Source organism: Entelurus aequoreus, linkage group LG15 (assembly GCF_033978785.1).
Source record: "Entelurus aequoreus isolate RoL-2023_Sb linkage group LG15, RoL_Eaeq_v1.1, whole genome shotgun sequence".
NCBI classification, from domain to species: Eukaryota; Metazoa; Chordata; class Actinopteri; order Syngnathiformes; family Syngnathidae; genus Entelurus; species Entelurus aequoreus.
In genome coordinates, this window is record NC_084745.1 from 38,954,900 (window position 1) to 38,973,073 (window position 18,174).

The 18,174-nt window shown below is 38.3% G+C and overlaps 1 protein-coding gene across 2 annotated transcripts in view; it reads right to left on the reverse strand.

Moving 5' to 3' along the window:
- LOC133630468 (ankyrin repeat and SAM domain-containing protein 6-like) overlaps positions 1-18,174 on the reverse strand; it is a 55,330-nt gene that overhangs the window by 6,914 nt on the left and 30,242 nt on the right. For both annotated transcript variants that reach the window (XM_062022074.1, XM_062022073.1), the window contains exons 7-16: positions 17,686-17,792; positions 14,869-15,014; positions 9,585-9,822; positions 9,279-9,328; positions 6,320-6,514; positions 6,074-6,236; positions 4,005-4,228; positions 3,727-3,919; positions 3,370-3,437; positions 3,157-3,273 (exon numbers count right to left, since the gene is read on the reverse strand). In XM_062022074.1, coding sequence (XP_061878058.1) covers positions 3,157-3,273; positions 3,370-3,437; positions 3,727-3,919; positions 4,005-4,228; positions 6,074-6,236; positions 6,320-6,514; positions 9,279-9,328; positions 9,585-9,822; positions 14,869-15,014; positions 17,686-17,792 — 1,501 coding nt within the window. The remainder of the gene's footprint in view (positions 1-3,156; positions 3,274-3,369; positions 3,438-3,726; positions 3,920-4,004; positions 4,229-6,073; positions 6,237-6,319; positions 6,515-9,278; positions 9,329-9,584; positions 9,823-14,868; positions 15,015-17,685; positions 17,793-18,174) is intronic.

The following is an 18,174-nucleotide window of genomic DNA, read 5'->3' on the forward strand; positions in this document are numbered from 1 at the left end:
AAAGTGGTAAAAAACATGTCATTTGCTATAGATAATATCTTAAAATGTATAACCATTGAAATATGTCAGGAAAAAAGCAAAAACATATTCATCAGTTGTATATAAAGATCACCTAAGTCAAGTATAGAAACATTTGAAGAATGGATCAAGGCAACTTACATGGACAATGGTCAAAGAATAATGTTCTTATGTGGTGACTTTAATATTGACTTATTGAACCCCAACAAGCAAAAGTCTATTGATGACTTCATTGATACAATGTACAGCATCAGTTTACATCCTAAAATCACAAAGCCAAGCAGAATCACAGCACACTGTGCCACGCTTATTGATAATATTTTTACCAATGATTTTGACAATAACACTACAAGTGGTCTACTTATAACCGACGTTAGTGATCATCTGCCAGTTTTTACAATATATGATGGAAACTACAAGAAGAACATGGAAGACAAAAGGACATTTCGAAGACTGTGCAAAGAGAAGAGGATGACTGCTTTCAAAATTGAGCTACAAAAGCAAGATTGGGACAATGTGTACAATGAAAAAGAGGTTGATGAAGCATATGAACATTTCTTAAACAAGTTCATAATACTTTATGACAAACATTGTCCATGGATACAACTCAGTAACAAGCAGAGAAAGAATAATCAACCATGGATGACAAAAGGATTAAAAAATGCTTGTAAGAAGAAGAATACACTATATAGAAAATTTATAGCACAAAGAACTATAGAGGCAGAAATTAAGTACAAAAAGTATAAAAACAAGTTAACAGACATACTACGATCATGTAGAAAAGAATATTACAGTGAATTATTGGACAGGAACAAAAATAATATGAGAGCAACATGGGGCATCCTCAATAGCATTATTAAAAATGGAACTAAGAGGGACTACCCTCAATACTTCTTAGATGAAAATAAAAAAAATGACAACATAAAGGAAGTAGTTGAAAGCTTCAATAATTATTTTGTAAATATTGGACCAAAATTGGAAGAAAGGATTCCAGACCCAGTTCCAATTGAGGACTATAATGATACCATAGAGCGAAATCCCAACTCCATGTTCCTCAGTAATGTGACACAGGAGGAAATAGTTATAATCGCGAAAAAATGTAAATCTAAGACTTCAACTGATTGTAACGGAATTGATATGGAAATGATAAAAAAGGTTATTGAAGAGATCTCAGGACCATTAATGTATATTAGTAACCTATCATTTCAAACAGGTACATTTCCAAACAAAATGAAAATAGCTAAAGTTGCACCAATTTATAAGACTGGAGACAAACATCAATTTACAAATTATAGACCTGTTTCTCTACTTCCACAATTTTCTAAAATCATTGAAAAACTGTTCAATAACAGATTAGAAAGTTTCATAAATAAAAATAGAATACTCGAAGAGAACCAATATGGATACAGAGCTAATGTTTCAACTTCAATGGCTTTAATTGAAATTACAGAAGAAATTACCAATGCAATAGATAGTAAAAAATGTGCGGCAGCAGTGTTTATGGATCTAACTAAAGCATTTGACACAATAATCACAATATTTTAATCAAAAAACTAAAACGATATGGCATCAGAGGGTTAGTCTTAAACTGGATAAGAAGTTATCTAACGAACAGGAAACAATACGTGAAACTAGGCGAACACACATCTACAACGCTAAATATATCCTGTGGTGTACCTCAGGGATCAATACTAGGACCTAAATTATTCAATCTCTATATAAATGACATTTGTAAAGTTACAAAAGATTTAAAGTTAGTATTATTTGCGGATGATACAACAGCGTTTTGTTCAGGAGAGAACACACAGGAGATAATACAAATAATAACAGAAGAAATTAACAAATTAAAAAGATGGGTTTGACAAAAACAGACTATCGTTGAATCTTAGTAAAACTAAAATAATGCTATTTGGTAACAGTAGAAGAGAAAGTCAAGTACAAATACAAATAGATGGAATAGAAATTGAAAGAGTAAATGAAACCAAATTTCTAGGTATAATGATTGATGATAAATTGAACTGGAAATCTCACGTAAAAAATATACAACATAAAGTAGCAAGAAACACGTCAATAATGAATAAAGCAAAACATGTTCTGGACCAAAAATCCCTTCATATTCTCTACTGCTCACTAGTGTTACCATATCTGAGCTACTGTGTAGAAATATGGGGAAATAATTACAAAAGTACACTTCATTCATTAACTGTGTTACAAAAAAGATCAGTTAGAATAATACATAATGTTGGATATAGAGAACATACAAACCCTTTATTTATTGAATCAAAAATACTGAAATTCCACGACATAGTGAATTTGCAAACAGCTAAAATTATGCACAAAGCAAACTATAACCTGCTACCCAAGAATATACAACAATTCTTCTCAAAAAAAGAGGAGAAATATAATCTCAGAGAAAAACGTAATTTAAAACATTTGTTTGCACGTACAACACTTAAGACCTTCAGTATATCAGTATGTGGAATTAAATTATGGAATGGATTAAGCAAAGCAATCAAACAATGTACTAATATGATACACTTCAAGAAACTCTTCAAACTTAAAGTGTTTACAAAGTACAAAGAAGAAGAACCATGACAAACATTGTCAATTTATTTCATCCATCCATTCATTCATTCTTAAAGTAATCTTACTTATCTCATCATATGAAATATGACTTACTTCACCAATTATTATTATTAAATTCTAACTATTATTTATTTATTTTTATTGTGATTACTTATGGAGTTTATTGTGAAAAAATTGTGAACAGGAAGTGAACAAAAAGTTTTGCAACTGTTATGTAAAGAAAAGGGGTAGGATTAAATAAGCCCTGCTTCTTCCTACTCCTTTTCGAACATGTTGAAAAGAGAAACTGGAAATTGTGATGTATCATGTTGTAAGCTTGCATGTTCGAAATAAACTCAAACTCAACTCAACTCAACTCAACACAGTTGCCATTACATGGACGCTAGGCTAACTGATTAGCAACTGTGTCAGCTAGCTGCTATGCTACAACATGAAATTTAGCATTTACGTGATATTTTAGAGTTCTAGTTATTTTCCCTGATATCACATCCACTTTATTTGACCATTACTGTACAATATTATATTGCATAATGTGAGTAGAATGATACGCACCTTCCCAGCATTCAACTCTGATATTGCTGCCAATATTTGCTGTCTGGGTCCATCCGTCTTAATGCCGAGCTCTCTCAGGTCTCCATCTGTTAGAGTCAGAAAAGCTTCCATGTCCACCTAGAAAATGAAACTTTATATAAATACTACATTCCCCATTTCATATTTTTGTTTGCATTTCACAATACTTTAATCGCTACAGAAAATAATGAATACCTCCTGCTCTTCAAATATGGGTTGGTATTTCTCCAAGGACAGTTTCTTCAGGATACCTGACAGCTCATCTACAACAATGAGATCATAAAATGTGTTTTTAGGGAAACACAATCAAGTTATTTTAGCGGAAACATTTGGAAGGTTTCTGCGTCAGCTAACCCAGCAGTGGGTAAAGTGGCCCCTAGCATGTTCTAAAATACAATAAACAAGAAAAAAAAAATTGCATGTTGTTGATCATAAAACAAACAGCTGAGATGCAGGCTCTGTTTTATAACCAGATTGATTACAATCTACATTGATTTTTTTCAGATTATAAAATAAAATAAGAAAATGTTTGATTCTGACTGAAGAAGTTACCATCATCTGTGATGGTTCCACTGCTGGAGCCGCCACTGCTCTTTGAGCAAAGATGCGAGGAGGCTGAGGATAAGGAGTCTCCTGGCCCACAAGGAGTCTTGGGGGTTGGGGAGGGAGAAGGGGTCAAGGTGGGTGATGTGCTCTTTGAGGTGGAAGAATTCCCTGACTGAGGTCTTCTCTTCAAGTCCAACTTCTACCAGAAAAGGAAAACATGAGTGAATTTCTCAACTAAGACTTTAGACTTCAATCAAGTCTTTTCAAAAGAAAATAGTACGGACCCTTCTTGGAGGGACATCAGGGGCAGGCAGGATTGCATCAGGAAGAGTCAGGCTGGCATCAGGAAGTGTTAAATTGGCATCAGGAAGTGTCAGGCTGGCGGCTGCAGAGGGAAGTGGTGGTGGACTCTGTGGTTTCTCTGCAGTTTGAGTGTTGACATCAATCAGGCCAGCAGCTCTCTTCCTTTGAGCTGCTATCTGGGCCAGAACACCATCGGCACTACCCCCTAGTGGGAAGAATTGAGAACATTCATTTATTTATTTTCTATTCTGCTTGTCTTCAATAACATCACAGGAGGGCTGGAGTCTATCCCAGCTGACTATGGGCAAGATACGAGGTACACCTTGGACTAGAAGTGGACTGGACATTGAGAGTTTTCTGATCAATAATTGGTCTATGAATGGCCATTTATTTGATTGGTATGAAATATATGCTTTTCAAATGTGGCAAACATTTAAATAAAACTAAATATGGGATTGTTCATGTAGTTTATAGGTGAGACTTATTTCAAGCTGGCTGACAATTTCTTCATCAATGTTACAGAAATGAACTGCTGCCTGCTCTTCTTAAGTCTCCTATTTGTCAATTTACACACAGTATGGATTTTTGGCAAAGATATATTTTATTTCGTCTCCACACCCCATCAGAGTCTGCCGTGTTGCAATTTGATTGAATCATGGAACATAAAAACTCGCCGCGCTCTTTAATGAGTGTTTCCAGCTTGGCTCTTAAAGCAGAAATATGTATTTACTCTCACAAGATCTCGTCGCTGAGTGATTTTGAAGACAGATGTCAACAATAATACTACACGAACGTCGACATAAACGGATCATCTATTCATCCATTTTCTACCGCTTTTCCCTTTCGGGGTCATTTTTCATAAAAATTACCTCTTTGACGCTCACATTTTATTTCGACATAAGCAGTAGACCATGTATGTCGACATTAACATAAGTGGACACCTTTTATTAAGATGAACAGTGGACTAGAACTTGATGACTTGACGGCTGTTGACAGAGGTGTATAGCAATGCACTACAATTCAATTGTCAATTACATTTAATAAAGTTACATTTTGGATATGTTGTATTTGTCAACATAGCTTTAATACAACATACTTTTTACTTTTAATTGAGCATTTTTGTGAAGAAGAAACGCTACTTTTATTTCATTACATTAAGTTACATTCCGACCGCTACATTTATTTATCGTAGAAGAAACGCTACTTTTATTTCATTACATTAAGTTACATTCCGAACGCTACATTTATTTATCCATCCATTAATCCATTTTCTACCGCTTGTCCGTTGCTGGGTCGTGGGGGGCTGGAGCCTATATCATCATTATATTTCATTATAATCTATTGATTACTGCTTGCAAAGATGTATTCATTTGGCTTAGAGGGACTTTTGTCACGACTCATATTCATTTGGCTCGTTACAAAGACTTGACTTTGTGTCACCAATCTAGTGTATGTACTAGTGCCGTTTGACTCTATTTCACCTATCAAACGCAGCAAAGCAATCACATAACCACACTCAAACTACACACTGTACAAAGGGACATGACATCATACTCTCAAATGTTTACTTACAAACTATGAAAAACAACATTTATACATTTATATCATCTTTGTCAGTAGAAATGTTCTCATTGCAAAAATTCCACATCCAACTAGAGAAAATCTGTTGTAGCAAGTTAAAGATGCTAGCATATGCTAAAATTAGCCCTGTTATGTCATGAGTGTAAAATGTGCATCTTTTGTTTATACATGTTGTAGTATTGTCTATATCGCTCGCTCTCAAACACATACGCACGCACACACACACACACACACACACACACACACACACACACACACACACACACACACACACACACACACACACACACACAGGTGCATAAGCACATGCACAAACACACACACACGCACACACACACAGTTTTTTCTCAAAAGACTAACTAAATATTTTACCATATCCTATTACTGTACTCTAAAGTAAGAATAATGTTTGGCTCTTGGACATAAAGCGTGTCAGGTGTATGCGGGATTGGACTGAAAGAGTTTGAACCTGAGCGGTTGTGTGAGTCCCTGTTGAGTCCTGCTACTCCATTGGAGCCCCCAGAGGAGTGAGGGGAGTGATAGTGACCAGAACTGGAAGGAGAAGAGGAGGAGGGCCCTTTGGGAATGCTGGGGAACTTCATGGACCTGCTCACCACTCGACTGATGGACGTCTTCAATAGTTTAGAAATACAACGACAACAAAAAAAGGTTAAGCAAATAAACTTCACGTCTATATTAATATGCAAACACTCACAATATCAGAGTTTCCACTGCTGTTCAGCTTCCTCTGAGGAGGCATCGGCAGCCGGGGAGCCTCACTCTTTCCATCGTTGAGGCGACGTGAGCGATCAGAGTTCCATGGTTCGAAGTTAGACGGGGGCAGGAAGGGGGGGATCACTGCCTTCAGCTTGTCATTAGGTAGTCGGGTAAGAGGGGCGTCACTTCGAAGCTAGCGGAGAAAAGCACAACAGAAACACTGAGAGAGAGAGCATTCCTTCACCAAGGATTTTGCTCGCTGCCAAACTCAGAAGGAAACTTTTACAACCTTGGATTGCAATGATATGTTACAAAGTCTCTTTACAATTTAAAAATCACATTTGTAGGATTTCATCCCATGTTTTCTTATGGTCTATCAAATATGTCAGGTCATATTTGGATCGCCACAAATAGGTTTGTTCATCCTAACACATTATAAACACATCCGTCATAGCAAAAAGACCAAAGTGATGGTGAGGCACCACTAGCATCAGCATTAGTATCCTACTTCAACATCAGCACTTTAAATGCTTAAATGAGACACTCAGTGATGCCAGATCTCATCACAGAAACTATCAAGCAGCTCAATGAAAACGAGCCCAACTAGCAACCCAGGACTCTGTGAAAAACAAATATATGTATTATAATTTATTACTGCACTATGCATACTAACAGCAATATTATAATCAACACGTGTTCTTGTATACTTACTTCTACCCAGTAGGAGTAGTAAGTACACATGATGGTACACATAAATATATTATCACCTTCTCAACAGTAGATTGTGTCCTCCAGGGAGGTCATGACAGAAAATAATTGAGAAGCACTCCCCAAACCTACAAATTAAGTTTCTAGTCAACTATACCCAAATTCTATCAATATTAATTAGTGGTGTAACGGTACACAAAAATTTCAGTTCAGTACGTACCTCGGTTTAGAGGTCACGGTTCGGTTCATTTTCGGTACAGTAAGAAAACAACAAAATGTAAATTTTTTGGTTATTTATTTACCAAATTTGTAAACAATGGCATAACATACATATACACACAGGGTCCATTGCCAGGGTTAATGTGGTCAACATATATAAAATAAAAACTAAATAAGGCTCAGAATGGTTTCTTAACAAAACCTTTCTACCGTAATTTCCGGACTATAAGCCGCTACTTTTTCTCCTCGTTCTGGTCCCTGCGGCTTATACAAGGGTGCGGCTTATATACGGCCTGTTCTTCTCCGGCACCGACGAAGAGGATTTCGGTGGTTTTAGTACGCAGGAGGAAGACGATGACACAATGATTAAAGACTGACTTTTCATATACCGGTAGGCTGGTTATTTTGATAACGTACAGGCGAGCACTTTGTATTACTTTGCACCGTTGTATTATTTGTACTCTGCACGAATGCTGTTCGCCATGTCAAAGATGTGAAAGTTTGATTGAATGATTGAAAGATTTATTGTTAATAAATGGGACGCTTTGCGTTCCCAAACAGTCATCTCTGTCCCGACAATCCCCTCCGTGGTAGCAGGAACCCCTATATACTACGCTAATTACACATCAAAACCCTGCGGCTTATAGTCGGGTGCGGCTTATATATGGAGCAATCTGTATTTTCCCCTAAATTTAGCTGGTGCGGCTTATAGTCAGGTGCGGCTTATAGTCCGGAAATTACGGTACATATAAAGTGCTTTTTTTGATTGATTGATTGAGACTTTTATTAGTAGATTGCACAGTACAGTACATATTCCGTAAAATTCCGACAAATGGTAACACCCCAATACGTTTTTCAACTTGTTTAAGTCGGGGTCCACGTTAATCAACATTAAACTGCCTCAAGTTGTTGCTCAGATTAAATAAAATGACAAAACTTTTCTTCTACATATAAAAAGTGCAACATTAAACAGTTCCAAGTCAACTCATCATGCTTAATTTATTACAGCATTTGGGAAGACCGTAGTTGATTTTTATAATTGTAAATGTTATATTTTTATCAACATGTGATAGCAGGGACCCTGCCATTCAAAACTAGGCTGCTCCATTACTAATGATTAATGTAACTATAGCGGAAAAAGTAGTACAATAGCAAGAGGAGAGACTATTCATCCCTGAACACCATGGAGTTCATGTAGGCTTAATGATGCAATTACATTGTTATATCAACTATCAGAGACAACTTCAGGAAACTCTTCATATGTGGGCTCTGTACCGAGGATGTCGTTGTGGCTTGTACAGCCCTTTGAGACACTTGTGATTTAGGGCTGTATAAATAAACATTGATTGATTGATTGATTGATTGATTTAACATAATGTCGTTTTTTGCTGCTTCAACACAGAAAAAGGTCATGTGAAATAACAGACAGACAGGGCTTTGCTGTCCGTAACACACACACACACACACCCACACACACCGCAAAATGAGCTAACTTTACGCTAAAAGCGAATTAGCTTTCACCTCAAGCCAGGACTGCGAGCGAGCTGAGCTGCAGTTTATGTTTCTAGAACGTCAACGGGCTCATAGTGATGTTACTAGTAGTTGACTGGGAGGTGTTTATTATCATTTGGGGAGAGTCCGCTGCCTGATGCTTACCTGCTAAACACCTATCTGCTCGACGCTGGAGCACTGACACCATGCGCTCTGAATACGCACTGCTGATTGGCTGTTACCGCTCTGTGTGTAACAATCAGATGGTTGTGTGGGTGGGACAATGCTGGGTGCTGCGTAGTACTGACAGAGACTGAGGCAGTACGAAGCGGAGCAGCTTGTTAAGACTTTAGCTTAGGCGGCTACTTAATATGTTCGTGTGGAAACTCGTTCGGTACACCTCAGAACCGAACCGAAACCCCCGTACCGAAATGGTTCAATACAAATACACGTACCGTTACACCCTTAATATTAATACAAATTTAAACTATTAAAAAAATAACAGTTATGTTTTCTCTTAAAGCACATATTATTATTACCATTGTAGTGATTAGCATGTCTTCCTTTTCTGATGAAGTCCTGCACAAACCTGCAGAAGAAAACATACTTATTATACCATGCAATTGTACTATTTGTGTTTCTATCCTCCAGTCTAACCCCACGGCTCCTACTACTACTACTATTACTCTTGTACTACTAAAATAACTACTACTACTACTACCACTACTATTACTAATACCACTACTACTGCTACTACCACTAATGCTACTACTGCTACTACTATTACTACAACTACAACTACCACTACTATTACTAATGCTACTATTACTATTACTGCTGCTCACCTGTGTCTTTGCTCTTGACCGCCCATGCGGTGCTGATGTCACTTCCTCCCTGAGTACCAGAGGACTGCACAGGCGTGTTAGACGAAGCGGCAGGTTTGATGTCAGCCTTCATGGTGGCATCTAATGATGTCAGTGAGTCATCAGGAAATGGAGCAAGACGATTGGACAGAAGGCCGTGTCTCAGAGTGTGAGTTAGCTTGAGTCGTCGAAAGCGGTTTGACATTCGATTCCACCAAGACTGGAAGAGATATGTTAGTGTTGTGGCTGTGTTCAATAAAACATTTGACATCATTTAGTATACAGTAATGAAAAATCAAACATCATTATTTCATTTTCTAGAACACTTGAGTCGACTCCGTTAAATGATAATTATCTATCTAAGGCTGCAGCTAACGATCATTTTTCTATCGATTAATCTATAGATTATTTTTCGATTAATCGGTTAATCTATAGATTTTTTTCGATTAATCTATACATTATTTTTCCTTTTACCGATTATTTTTTTATTTAAAATGAAGATGAAAAAATAAATGTAGGCCCGTTTTTTCAAAAGGCATGGCTTTTATTTACAAAAAAAAAGAAGTATGGCCACTCAGTCAACATTGACAACAACATGACAAAATATTCTGTAACAATGTAAACATTTAAAACTTTTAACATTTAACAAAATTAAAAGTAGCTTATTTGCTTTTTAATGTGCAAATATAAAAGTAAACATCCAGTGCAAATCTTAATATTCTGCTATAGTATAAGCATTTCAAAAGTAAAAGTATTGCTTATTTTGCTTTAAAATGTGCAAAAATAAAGATAAACATCCAATACAAAAAAGTGCAAAACGAAATATTCTGTAACAACAGTGTAAACATTTCAACAAAAGTGAAAGTATTGCTTATTTGCTAAAATGTGCAAAAATAAAGATAAACATCCAATACAAAAAAGTGCCAATCTAAATATTCTGGAGCACTGTAAACATTAAGTATTGCTTTTAAAATGTGCAAAATAAACATACAGTCCAACACAGTACACAATAACCAATTCTACTCATTCCAGTGAGTGACTAACAGTTGTAATGAAGAAAGGTTAGCATGTCTACATGCTCTGGTTCTTTTCTTGTTTACAATATTCCCAGCAGCTGAAAATAGGCGCTCAGAAGGGGTCGATGTGGCTGGAACTGACAGGTAATTAGCCTTCACCTTGTCAGGGTTGTCCCTGACAGTTTGGTCAAGTTTTAGTTTTTTCTCTGTGTTTGTTTGATTTCCTGTCAGCACTCTTATTTTGATTCAGTTTCCTGTTTGTCTCTCTGAGTGCTGTCCCCTCAGCTGTGGCTGATTGGCACCGGGTCACACCTGGTGCCAATCAGCCAGCTGCTATTTATACCTGCCCTGCCCTCCAGTCACTGCTGGGTTATTGTAGTGTCTACCTGTCTATGTCACTGCTACCTGTCGCTTCTACCTGTCACTATTTGTCGTTGTAGCTCTGTCTACTTTTGTCCACTCCGCTCAAGTCATAGTTCCTTCTTGTCACAGTAAGTGTTTTTGTTCAAGTTTGTTCTCCGCATTGTGCGCGCCTTTTGTTTGTACCCTTTTGTTTGTTTTTTGCCATAGTGTTTAATTAAATCCTGTTCAATGCCTGCCATCATCTCTGCATCTTGGGGTTCGTCACCAAAAAACTTTGACACACCTCAAGCCAGGACTGCGAGTGAGCTGAGCTGCAGTTTAAGTTTCTAGAAGGTCAACGGGTTCATAGTGATGTTACTAGTAGTTGACTGGGAGGTGTTTATTATCATTTGGGGAGAGTCCGCTGCCTGATGCTCACCTGCTAAACACCTATCTGCTCGACGCTGAAGCGCTGACTACATGCGCTCTGAATACGCACTGCTGATTGGCTGCTAACGTTTTGAATACGCACTGCTGATAACGCTTTGTGTGTACCAATCAGATGGTTGTGTGGGTGGGACAATGCTGCGTGCTGAGACAGAAGCAGAAGGAGCAAAGCAGCTTGTTAAGACTTTGGCTTTAGCTTAGAAACTCGTTCGGTACACCCCCGTACCGAACCGAAAGCCCCGTACCGAAACGGTTCAATACAAAACACGTACCGTTACACCCCTAGTAGATACAAATGACACATTCATGTTTTTGTGTAATGATGACAACGTATGCTCACGCGGACGATTGACTAGTTGATGGTTGATGGTTTTCTTTTAAAATGTTCGTTCATAGCTGTTGTGCTGCTATGATAGGCCATTTCCGCTCGACACAGTGTGCATACAACAACATTATTAGGCCGTGTATTGAAATACTCCCACACTTTTGGCGTGATTTTTTCCCCCTCGCTCGCACCGTCTGCTTTGCGGTCCGCCATGACGGTAGTGTGACGTAAATATGCGACGCGTCGACACACAAAAACGGCGTCGACGTATTTACGTAACCGATGACGTCGACTACGTCGATGCGTCATTTCAGCCTTATATCTATCCATTCATTCATCTTCTTCCGCTTATCCGATGTCGGGTTGCAGGGGCAGCAGCCTAGGCAGAGAAGTCCAGACTTCCCTCTCCCCGGCTACCTAGTCCAGTTTCTCCCTAGGAATCCCGAGGAATCCCTAGGCCAGCTTGGAGGCATAGTCCCTCCAACGTGTCCTGGGTCTTTCCCGTGGCCTCCTACTAGTCAGGCGTGGCCTAAATACCTGCCATGGGAGTCATTTGGGGGGCATCCTGAGTCCTGACCAGAAGCCCGAACCACCTCATCTTTACTCCAAGCTCCTCCCGAATGACAGAGCTTCTCACCTTATCTCTAAGGGAGACCCCTTAGAGATAGGGTTTCCCCCCCCCTTTCAGTCACAACCCAAATCACATGGCCATAGGTGAGTATAGGAACGTTCCTATACTCACCTCGATCGACCGGTAAATTGAGAGCTCAGCTCCCTCTTCACCATGACGGATCGATACTGCAGACGCCGCACCAATCCGCCTGTCAATCTCACGATCCACTCTTCCCTCACTCGTGCACAAAACTCGGATGTAGTTGAACTCATCCACTTGGGGCAAGATCTCCATCCCAAACCGGAGATTGAACTCCACCCTTTTCTGGACAAGAACCATGAATTCGGACTTGGAGATGCTGATTGTCATCCGAGTCGCTTCACACTCAGCTGCGAACCGATTCATTGAGAGCCACCAAACTGAATCCCCTCAATGCCCTAATTGTGCCTAGAAATTTTGCCCATAAAAGTTATGAACAGAATTGGTGATAAAGCACAGCTCTGGCAGAGTCCAACCCTCAATTAATTATTTAATCTATTACAAACAGGGTCAGTTGTAGTTGAAAATTTGTCAGTGATGCCAATTTTGTATTTCACAAAAATTGCTGCTTTATTTGTATATTGTTCATATATTATCACTTCAGATGCCAAATATTTTTAGGAAAATGTTATTTTACTTTCAACCTCTTCGTCAAGAAATATCCTGGCACTGAGGGCAAGAAGACTCTAGTTTTACTGCTAAATTAATCATTATAATATAACTATTGTATAATATAATCATCATTAATATTGCTGGGTTGCACAAAGTATGGTTGTTATCGCCTTGGATTTGAGAAAAAAAGAAGTCAACAAAAATATTCTAGATAGTAATCAAGGGAAAGCAAAGTGAAAATGTTGTATACATAAACTGTGTAAATATTTCCAATATATATTTTTGGTTTAAAGGTATTGTCACTTTTTCTGGTAAGATGATCCATCATAACTGTTAAAAAAAAGTTAAAATAATTCACTCTGGTCGAGTCAACAAGGTTGCGTTTTCAGTGAGCACTTTGTCAATGTTTGTATAATTCAAAAATAAACTATTAAACATTATAATAATCATTATGATAACATTATCCATCCATATTTCATAATAACATGTGAAAACGTTATTTCCGGAAACTTCCACATGGAATGATTTGTGTGTTCTTGTGTTTGGTGCAATGTTTAACATCAAGAAAACATAACTAAATACTATTAATAATCTAGATTACTATATCTCTCATAGACTGCATAAACAACAGTATCTGGATATAGCGAAATATTGTTGGAACTAAACACTGCTGGTCAACACTGAAGCAACTAAATGTAATTAAATGTAAATAAATTTGAAGGGTGAGTCTCGTTTCTGTAATGTATCTTTGGAAAGGTGTTTCATTCGTTCAATGAAACGATGCACAAATATCACAATTGATGTGATATTGGTATAATGAGCCAAAAGATCTCGCAAGTTTAAACAGTTGACAATATTTCTGCTTTAAGAGAAAATCGCCCACTTTTGGAGTCACAGAACAGCAAATTTAGCTGAGGTTTTAAGTAGCTGTCACTGATTTTGAGTTTAAAAACAAACCACAGGATTGCGGTGGTGACTGACATTTCATGCAAAAAGAACGTGTTAGTGTGCTAGGTGGCACTGATACCACACCAAGTGGTTTGTGCACACTACAAACTGGCCCAAGCAGGCTGGTGACACGTGCTGCTGTCCTTTTTTTCCAACAGTTCAACAGGTACTGTGGTATTTATGACCAAGCAGCAGCAGCAACAACCACCACCACAAAAGCTAATTATGACAATCATATTAAAGATGCTTGTTAAAACTATAACCTTGGTATTGCTGTCTTTTTACCTGGAGCAGCAATAGACGTATAAGAGTTCAATTAAAATAACCAAATTACTTGTAGTTTCAGTTTCAATTTGTGGAAAGACACATTTGTTTATTAATTAATTCATGCAAAGTTGTAAAACATCTGAGAAAAAAGCACCTGCATTGTTTTGTGACTCACTTAAATAACAATGTCATAGATTTAGTGAGTGTAGTTACTTTTCAGGTTGTTGTAAGTCAACAAGACAGTGTGAGAAGCAGGACAAGTTGACTTCAGAAAGTAATAGGGCAACAGTCCCCTCGAATACTGAAAGAGTAATGCGCATAGTCGCCGATCCCGTGGGTGCTTCGGGGCCCGAGCACCCACGGACAATGCTGAGCAACTTTCAATCTTTAAAATAATTTTTTCAAAATCAATCTTGTTGTAGTTAATTTTGTGGTGCCTTTGGTCCGTTTTACGAAATAATAGAGCAACAAATCATATGGGATATTAACTTTGCTGAACGTCTATTTTTTTTTTTAATACACACACACGAGCACTCACAAGCAGAAATGTAGATCGGCGCCTATGTTAATGAGTGTAAGGAAGCTCACAATAAATCGGATCCTATACTTTGAAACTAAACAGAAACTAAATTGGAAATTAAAAAAAAGTACCGGTACCTTCAGGCCTCCTTTGTCATCAGGCAGAACAGGAGCATTGTTGAGAGAAGGTCTGCTTTTAGAATGAGTTGTCCTGCCACGTTGTTTGGACCTGTCCTTGTCCACTTGCATACACACTGACGCTAACAGACGCACCAACTCTGTGTCTGCCAACAAACACAGAAGATGACAAATATTCAGTACATTTACAACAACAACACAGACAATTGAATGATCCACACATTTTGTTGACTTTATGTTGAAGGCCTGATGGAGGCAAGAGAACGTTGAGTGCTGTCTTAAAAGATTTAACTTCCCTCTCCCACGTGCACCTGAAAGTGCAGCGCGCTGGGAGGATCGAATCAGAATGAGACCTGGTGCTCCACAAGTTGCTCTTTCAACTGAGGTACCATTGAAGCAACTACGGCACATAGCTTGCATTCTTCATTATCAAAGTTGGTATCATTGTCCATTAGGAGTTCAAAGGATTTTCCACATCACTAGGTAAATCTTCTCACTCACTACGGTTCCATACACGAAATTATGAATCTGATTTTTCAAATATTTTTTTTTTTTGTATTTTCACACCTTCGCATGAAGTCCAAGTGTCCATGCACACTGTTAAATGAGACTATTGGTCATACGCCATGTGCCTCCTGTACACTATAAGGTGTTTTCATGGGCTGTAGGAGGCTTAATTAGAGCCTAACTATTTGAGAAATCTGAATAATTTAGTGCATGGACACGTACTAAGTGATAGCAGGAAGGCACCTGGATCAAGGTTCTCCAGTAGTTGCACATACGGTACCGTACGAGTTGTCATGCATTTGTAATTAAGACCCCATCTTTTCTCGGTGAGGCTCCTGATTCTCACTGGGAGAGGTCTAAAGCAATCAACTCTGGTTGAACAGAAAGATGGGTTATTGGGTTGAAGTCGAGCCGGTGGGTGATTAGCCATTTTGAAAACATCCAAGGTGTCGGCTTTCCCTGCCTCGTACAATCCAAAATGTGCATCGGAGTTCAGTGAAAACTCTTTCCGGTTCAGGGTGGAGCAGTAACTCTTGAGGGTCTTTTATGACAAGTAGACATTTCTGAATGTAGGAACTGAAGATTCAGTAGCGTGATTATAACAACTTTAAGCAATCACAGCATAGTCCATGGCTGGGTTTGTTATCCTTTACCTTGGGTAACCCCAGCTCACTACTAGTTGACTGTGCTTCAGGATGTAGGTGTGCCACAACTTCTGGCATGTTGCAAACCCACTACCAGAGCTCAAAGCCTCCCTTGCTTAGAAGTACATTCAGATTGTCAAACAGAACCTTGGCATCTTCAACCCTACTAACACTGTGGAAGCATATAGGAGCGCGCAACTTGCATGAGTAGAGAGTCCGGTGTCTCATGGTCCCTGACAACAGGGGCTTTAGGTTCTTTTTATTAAGATAACATCTGCCACTCAAAAATCGGTGCTTCAAATGCCTTCTACACATTCCGCCATAGGAATTGGAGGGATGATTTGTCGCGGGCCAGTAAGCACATCTGGTGTAACATTGACTTGATATCCCCACTTTTGGCCATAACATAGCGTTGGAAACACAGCAGAACCCCAATCATGGTAGGGCTCGATGTTGGCCCATTCAGATACTGACCATAGAAGCAAGAAGAGCTGAAGACCACGCTGTCCTTTCTATCATGGTTCACCATTCGATATGTACTATAACTCTGTACTCTTTGCTGCAACCGCTGTAGAATTTTTAGCAACATATTCTGTCTAAATAAGTTTGTTATTTACAGTAAGAGGTTGCAGGTTGACAGCCACTTGCGTTCAATGCCGCATAAGTTTGGAATTACGGCATCTGGAGGTGTACATAGCAAGTGGCTGGTTGGCGACTTCGCAGAGGAGTAGCTTAGCGATGGACACCTTCAACCGGTATAAGTTCAAAGTTTGTAAAATGCTGAGATCTTGTTGGTTTCCTTGCTGACATATGGGAGAATATCAATTTGCCAAAGATGTTCCACATTCTTGAGGAATTCGTACATTTGGATTCAGTGACAGCGGCAGACAGGAGGGTTGATGGCAAGAGACGGGCATTAAGGGGGGACCTTGTGAGGACACATACTCGCTGTTTTAATAGGATAGTGTTCTCAAATATACACTACATGTTATAGTATAGTAGAATGAAATGTTCGCTGGCCTACGCCTACGCAACGTTACAACATGCATATTATGTTATGTAAGTATAAATTGTCCAGTATGATAAAAACATATTATGTTAATTTTACAGTGGAAGAAAAACATATGTTTTGTTAATAGTATAGTGGAATAAAGCAATACACGCTATGTTAATTGTACAGTATGATAAAAACATATTACGGTATGTTAATAGTATAGTGGAAGAAAAACATATGTAATAGTAATAGTGTAAAAAAAAACATACATGTTAAATGTAAATTAAAACATGCATTTATGTTAATAGTATAGTGTAATAAAAACATGCCACATATTTGATAATTTTCACCACTGCAACATTACACACAGTTTGAACAGTAACAATGTTTGAATATTTGATTAATCGATTCTTTGGCGTACCACAGTCTGAGAATCACTGGTATAGTGTAATAAAAATACAAAGGTATGTTATGTTAAATGTATAATAAAACATGCATATTATGTTATGTGAATTATATAGTGTAAATTGTGCATTAGTGTGAATGTGAATGTTTTTAAATATGTGCTTTGTGTTTGATGACCAGTCTTGCCCAAAGTCAGCTGGGATCCAGATGACCTGTTGCCCTAATGAGGACAAGCAGTACAGAAATTATGACAATGTAAGTCGGTACCTGGATCATTGAGCAGCATAACCAAATCGAATGCTGTATATCCATTCTTTGCTCGAAGATTGACATCAGCCCCCTGACTCAGTAGGTACTTGACAACATCTTTATTTCTGAAATAAACAAAAAAGCGATTTGTTTCACACAATGGAAGGGCATAACGTCGCCCTGAAGTAAACAGTGAGAATCCCTCCGCAAGGACATGTCTCGGGGAAGCTAAAATGCTCTTTGCTTTTCGGGGGAATTGCTGGTCGCAGAAGAAGTTTAAGTCTCTTAGTTTTACTCCGGTAATCTTAGAGCAAGATTTAACAATACTGGTCAGGCTGTTTCGGTCTTTAACTGAAAGACAGTGAAACCAACAAATAAAAGAAAAACACATAACACTCTCAATAAATGTTTCATAAAAACAACAGAGTATAACAGGCCTGAAAGAGAAATAATAAAATTTTCTGAGAAGATGAATTCTGTTGTGCTTGCTTCACTATAAAATCTGTG